The sequence below is a fragment of the Astatotilapia calliptera genome, chromosome 15, assembly GCF_964374335.1.
Source record: "Astatotilapia calliptera chromosome 15, fAstCal68.1, whole genome shotgun sequence".
NCBI lineage: Eukaryota > Metazoa > Chordata > Actinopteri > Cichliformes > Cichlidae > Astatotilapia > Astatotilapia calliptera.
In genome coordinates, this window is record NC_137436.1 from 9543342 (window position 1) to 9550583 (window position 7242).

Consider the following 7242-nt stretch of genomic DNA (forward strand, 5'->3'; position numbering starts at 1 on the left):
GCTCCCCCCCTGTTTGCTCTGTGCTCCCGGGTACTTCCCGGCAGTGGCAAACCCCCCGCCTTGGGCCCTATTTACCGGCACATCACTATTGGTGGTCGGCTTGAGCGGCCTGGGACAAAACGAAGTTCAAAGGTCGAACAATACTCACCTCTCAGCACATCTCTAACAGTTGTCTTCTTCAAAGCAACTTGAGCGTGAATGCGCAAAGACTGTGGAGTTTATTTTTAGATCCACTGGCATCCAAGTTCACGGTCATTTTAGTGAACTGTTCTCCTTTGAGGAGCCAAAGAGCAGCGATAAAAAATAAATAACTTCAGCTATTAGATAACCGGAGAGTTTAAATACTTTCAAAAGCAGCAATATAAAAAAATATTTTTTCTTTTAGAAATTGCATTTCTTTCTTTCTTTCTTTCTTTCTTTCTTTCTTTCTTTCTTTCTTTCTTTCTTTCTTTCTTTCTTTCTTTCTTTCTTTCTTTCTTTCTTTCTTTCTTTCTTTCTTTCTTTCTTCTTCTTCTTCTTATTGTTATTATTATAATTTTATTTCGATTAAATTATCATTCCAACACGAAATAACACTAGCAAAAACCAGGTCACTCAAACAGTGCAGGTCAGCAACCTTCATGCCAACCACTCAAACAGAACTCAAACACCGCTCAAGGTAAACGGCTTGTTTGGTGTCCCGTTCCATTCCGTTGACCCGCAGACACCGAGGAAAGGGGAGGACTGTCAGAGACTTGAAAACACTCAGAGCTCTCACTCCGACGTCGTTTCCGGGAACGGCCCCTGACGTGTTCGTGTGCACGTTCCGTCTCCACAGGCGATGCCGAAAAAGTCGGTTTGGTGTTTCTCTGTTGATTTGGCTCCTCCTCATGATTACACACGATCTTCTTTGCTATGAAAAAATAAAAACTAAATGGACGTCACTGACGCGAAAGGGGCTGGGCGTCGCTATGACAACCAGGAATGTTCAACAAAACACTGGCGCGGGAAAGAAAGCGCAAAATCCTATAGCCTGAATTAGGGTCTTTTGACACAATGACACCTTTGTTTAGTCTTTATGGTTTGTTTAATGGGACGAGAGCACTTATGGCGCTTGTTTTGTGCTTGTTTGGTTAAAGAAGGGAATTCCCGGAAGACTCACGAGAGAGAGAAAAAAAGAAGAAGAAAAGTATGAATTGTGTTTCATAAAACTCATAAAATGCTTTGCTCGTGTTTTTTTATGTGCATGAATGTATCGCCTTTATTAAGAATAAACCATGAACAAAACCACCAGCAAAATGTTGCTGACTTTGGTAATATTGCACGAAAGTCACGATGCCTGTTCCACAGACCTACTTCTCAAGTCAACACGATAATAAAAAAAAGTGCTGATGTCAGAGAATGAACAGTTATTAAACAGCAAATGCAGTCGCAATGTTGGCTCACCGTTAAGCCTGCATTTCATGAATTCGTTTCATAGCTTCTTACGTAAATCTTGAGGATTCCCTCTGCTAGTGGCTTTGGGGAAGACCTTTACAATTAACTGCCACCCCTCCCCGTCCCCTCCTTTGAGAAATGTAAACTGTCGTCGAGGAAACGTACACACAGAAAACCAGTTATCAGCTCGCTCTGCAGCTAAACACGCCCTGTTCTGGATTGCAGGCGAAAAGTACAAATAGTACCTGAGGGTGGAGAACATGTCACCCATGTCCTGACATGTAACGTTTATGTAGAGATATTTTAGACAATTCTATGAAACAATTCCATTGTAGCTTACTGGATATAAACGCATGGGATTAAATAAGAAAAATACATGGATAAAATTAAGTATATAAGTAAATTAAAAGTCGGTTTAACAGACAGACCACAGAATCAAGTGAAAATCAATTACCCACCGTTTTCTCGCTTATTCTTATCTTTATTCAAATTATTCTTTGTACTTTGTGACCTACCTACACATACAAACATGGGCCTCCTGTGATTGTATGAATTGTCTTGCATTAAATGTGTAACAATTGATCAAATTAAACACTTTAAAAATAGTCGATAAGTGAGTCAGTGAGTGAAGTTAGCGAGTACTTAAATAACATGTTATTTATATACCACCTTTCAAGGTGAATATCACAAAGTGCTTAACTACAAGTTTGCACGATAAAATTGAGTTTCTATATTTCAAAAATACAAATAAAAAAGGAGGCGCACGGCTGGGGGAGGGGGTTAAAAAACAGAAACAGATTTTTATTTTTTAATGTGTTTGTTTGGTACGTTTTGTTCAGCACAGACACATTTACATGTTTAATTGTGTCCCTGCTGTGTAGGACGCACTTTTCCTCACTGTTATCTCAGTTCTTCAAGTTTTCACAACAGCGTCTGTGTTTGTTGTTTTACATAACGTCATGCCGCTGTCCGCCACTCTCAAGGTGTATTTCCCATCAGGCCCCGCCTCCTTCACAGGATGCACCATATATGGATACCTACGTATCGGGGATCCCGCTCCGGAATATTCCATTTCTTGAAGACGAGTTTTAGAAATAAACATTTTAAATAGTCACTTATCACCTGTAAATGACTCATTCGTGACTCGTGCAAACAAAGTGTATTGAATTTAAATGGAGCGCGAGGAAAAGTCGGTGTTATTACGGCGTTGTTAAGTCAGTGTTTTGGTGTTTTTTTCCTTCCTGGTGTCGGGTGAACGGCACACCCCTCTCGACGTCAGCAGGCACACTATAAAAAAGGCCCAGCTCGGAGAGTTGGCAGTCTAACTTTGAGTAGCAGAACAGCGACTAAAGAGAACTGATCGGGAGCAGCGCTTGAAGAGTTTTCTCGCAAACCCACTAAAGGACTATCCTGACCTCAAGTTTACATTCGTCCTTAGTAGAGTTTGTCCGGATCTTCTTATTTGCTTAAATTTTTTTTCGAAAAAAAGGAACGATGATGTTCAATTTCAACGCGGATTGCGACTCTTCCTCTCGCTGCAGCACCGCTTCCCCGTCCGTGGACACTTTGGGATATTACCCGTCACCAGCGGGATCTTACTCCAGCATGGGATCTCCCCAGTCTCAGGTATGTCCGCTTAAACATTGTTAAATCTTTACAACACGCTATTTCAGCTCAGAAAGAACCTGTTGGAGATTTGAATGTTTACTAAATTAAACTGACAAAGCTTAAATTTGATGTTTTCAAATAATAATAATGTTAATAATGAAAAAGGCTGGCTGGAAATTAAGAAAAGCACCCATTGAGTTTTTAAATATATATATTAAAAAATAACTCTGACCTGCGCACCACACAGTGCAAGGCAAGCTTCATTCATCCACCTGGAAACTCCATAGAGAGAATGTAACGTCATAGCTGACATCATAAGGATATTTTTAAACCATCCAGCTTTTTATAGACCCTCCGTGCTTCATTCATAGACATCTTGCAATGCTGCCACCCCTCCTGATAATGTACCAAATGTCCTGACGATCTCCTTTTTTACTTCATTTCCTCCAGGATTTCACAGACCTGACAGCATCAAGTGCCTCCTTCATCCCCACAGTCACAGCCATTTCCACAAGCCCAGATCTTCAGTGGATGGTCCAGCCTGTGGTCTCCTCAGTGGCCCCTTCCCACGGAGCTCACCCTTACACCTCCAGTCCTAGCCCTGCATACTCAAGAGCAGTCATGAAATCTGCAATGTCCAGGGCTCACAACAAGAGAGGCAAAGTGGAACAGGTAATTATCATTCGTTCATGAAGTGTTATGTATATATATAGACTAAGATTATTAAAGAGCAGGGGTCCTAACTTTTACCTTCTATCATGTGCAGATGACACCTGAGGAAGAGGAGAAGAGAAGGATTCGCAGAGAGAGGAATAAGCAGGCAGCAGCAAAATGCCGCAACAGGAGGCGAGAGCTTACAGACACTCTGCAAGCTGTAAGTATCCCATCAGATTTACCATCACTCATTGAAACATGTTTATTGTCAGAGCTATAGCAGAGCTATCCAACAGCCAAGCTGATGCAACTTCCTCCATTTCTCTCTCTTACAGGAAACTGATATCCTGGAAGACCAGAAATCCAACCTGCAGAATGATATCGCCAACTTGCTGAAGGAGAAGGAGAGGCTTGAGTTCATTCTGGCTGCCCACCAGCCCATTTGCAAAATCCCCTCTGAGCTGGGCACAGACTTCCCCCTGACCTCCCTCTCTCCTACCCACTCCTGCCACTCCATTGCAGTGTCCACCCAGCCACAGATCACCGTCTCTCATACACCCGCTATCGCTTCCAGCCAGTCGACCTTCACCTCAACCTCCAACTCCATATTCTCCAGCGCCAGCGCCACCCTCTCCACAGCCACCGTCTCTAGCAGCACAGTCAAGATGTCAGACCTGGAGTCCTCTGTCCTGGAGGAGTCTCTGGATCTCCTGGCAAAGACGGAGATGGAGACGGCACGGTCTGTGCCAGAGGTCGACCTGTCCAGCTCCCTCTACACGGGTCAGGAGTGGGAGGCTCTTCACACCTCAGCTAATACCAATGACTTCGAGCCCCTGTGCACACCTGTAGTAACCTGCACCCCAGCCTGCACTACCTACACGTCTTCATTTGTATTCACCTTCCCAGAGGCAGAGACCGTCCCCACCTGCGGCGTCGCCCACAGGAGAGGAAGCAGCAGCAATGAGCAGTCCTCCGACTCCCTCAGCTCACCCACCCTGCTGGCCCTCTAAAAGACTGTACAAGAAACAATGATTCTTCCGATCAAAGCACACTTTCTTACGTAGATGTGCCGATCACAGGGCTATGGAACAGACTTATATTAAATTATTTATGATTTTTATCTGCCTTTATCTATACTTGCCTATAACACCAATGTAGCAAGTTTAAAAAACAAAAACAAAAAAAACCCTCCCCGCATGTTTCAACTAATACCATCTAGTCGTTATATGAGTTCGTATATGATTTATATGGTGCTAGATAACATAACTTGTTGTTTATCGATATGTTCAGAGCAATAGCTATTATTGATCCAGTTTGTTTTCTGGTTAATGGAATGTGAGCGTTAACATGTGAATTGTTTGTGAAATTTTAAAAAGAAAAAAACAAACAAAAAAGAAACACGTGCATTGTCTTAACCATGGTCTGAGTGGTCTATCCAAAGTTTTCTGTGAAAACATTAGTCCTTTTAATTTATTAAATTTATTTTTTTACACATAGAGGAATAGAGAAAGAGATAGTAAAGAAGAATGTTGTTTGTAAAATATGTAAATAAAAAGATAGTGATATTTCAATTCAATCATCTGTGCTGGCTGGGTGTGTTGCTTTCCTCTCACGATATCCACACACACACACGCATATGTATTTACATATTTATTCAGTTCAAGTCAGGTGTATTCATCAGTCACCTCATGGGGCAAGCACTTTGCGACAGCGGGAAGGAAAAACTCTTTTTAACAGGAAGAAACCTCCCGCCGTGTTTAGGGGAAGAGAGGCAAAGGAAAAATAATTTTAGAAAAGATGAAAGAGAAGAGAAAAAGAGGGGAATATTCTCAGGAGTAGTAAATTAAAAGCATTTCCAGTAAAATGCTTTCAAAAATTATTAAAATAATGCTAAAATTAGCTTATATAAGGCATAGCCATCTTTTTTCCCTGTACCTCCACTTGCTCTATTTATTGTTCCGCCTGTTGCCAGGGTTAACTATGTCAGTGGCTCTTACGTCAGTGCGTTCTTTCCATTTTTTTAATCGTAAGCCGTGCGCGATGACGTTTGGACTTCCGTGCCCAAATATAGGGCTCTGCGAGGAGTCTGCTGCTCGCTGCCGCCTGCCAACAGAAAGTAACCGGGCAGCTCGGTCAGCGCTTTTCCCCCCCGCTAAAACAGATATACGCTCTCTTCTTTCGGCTTTTTCCCCTCTGCCGGTCTCAGGGAGAGCCGATTTAATCACCGACATCTGTGATAAAAAGATGAAAAAGGCTTGCTGCACACTGCTTTCGTAACCGATGCGACACGTTTCTCACGTCCAACCGTGCGCGCGCGCACACACGCAGACACAGACATACGCACGCGATCTGTAGTTGTGCAAGGGAACTCGCAGGAGGATCTGAAAGTGACGTTTTCAGCCACAATATACGATGGTTTAATTAATTCTCGTGCATCAGAAGGTCCCCGATTAGCCAAAACATCACCTCCCACAGAACAAAAGACGTGCGAGTTACAGCATAATTCGAGGAAGGAAAAAAAAAGGAAAAAGAGGAGTCCTCAGAAATAATTCATAAAGGCACAGACAGCATTGTCGACTTATTAAATGAACTTCTGCATGAGCGATAAGGGTTTATTTTTATGCTGTGACTGTATGCTAAATGTGGATCTTGTTGAAGCACATCTGTGCCAACATGGATGCTGAAGTGACAGCATGACATCCAAATGCCATTTGTTAGTTAAAAAGGTCACCTGATGTGGAAGATCTAGAAATGAAATTTTCATATAATCTAGTATAATCTCCCCCAATCCTTACCCCCATAATTTGTGTATGCAGTATGAATTAAAACTGAAGGTCTGGGGGTGGGGGCATCTATTGCCTCTTGTTACGCAGGAGACCATGAAGGCAATAAATGCATCACTTATGCAGTAATCATTGATTATTTCAGATAAATCTCGGTGGTGTGTTTTGTGTGTGTGTTTTTTCCATTGGCATCTCTGCAGATTAATTATTCTGCTTTTATTGCTCCTCACTGTGTCATCAGACCTCTCCCAGCCTTCTCATCTTGTCTGCATGTCATTCTCTCACCTCATTTGCTCATTTCCCCTTGTACCACTATTTCATCATGTGCAGAATCATCAAAAGGCAGGTTGCCTAATGGCTTCACACAGGAAATGCGTGGTGTGTCTGTGTAAAAGACATGCTTGGTGGAAGACTACTGTCGCACAATAACCAACCAGCTCTGACGTTGGAGGCCTTCCAGTGTGGTCACACCCTTTTTTTTGTAAAGCCACACAAGATGTCAGCAGTTGTTGCTGCTCTGCTTCCTGGTTTCAGGGCCTGCTTTCAAATGAGGAACAAGTTTAATATCGCTCAAAGCACTGAAGTAGCAAAATATGGTGTTCTTTATGAGATTGGCTTTTATAGGGTTTCTTGCTTTGTCCTTGCAGTGCCGTTGCATAACAGCCTATTTCTCAGTATCTGTTTTCCTTTACTCTTCAGCAGTACCCCCCCCCCCCCCCCCTCTTTTCCTCAATAAAGCTTCCGTGTGCGACCATGCAGCATCTAATAACTCTGTTTATTA

At 42.6% G+C, this 7242-nt stretch overlaps 1 protein-coding gene across 1 annotated transcript; it reads left to right on the plus strand.

Moving 5' to 3' along the window:
* The first annotated feature begins 2729 nt into the window (after positions 1–2729).
* fosab (Fos proto-oncogene, AP-1 transcription factor subunit b) lies at positions 2730–5254 on the plus strand. The gene is made up of 4 exons (XM_026142888.2): positions 2730–3042; positions 3475–3696; positions 3791–3898; positions 4014–5254. Exons 1-4 carry the CDS (start codon positions 2911–2913, stop codon positions 4686–4688), a joined length of 1137 nt encoding a protein of 378 aa, XP_025998673.2. The 5' UTR covers positions 2730–2910; the 3' UTR covers positions 4689–5254.
* The last annotated feature ends 1988 nt before the right edge of the window (positions 5255–7242 follow it).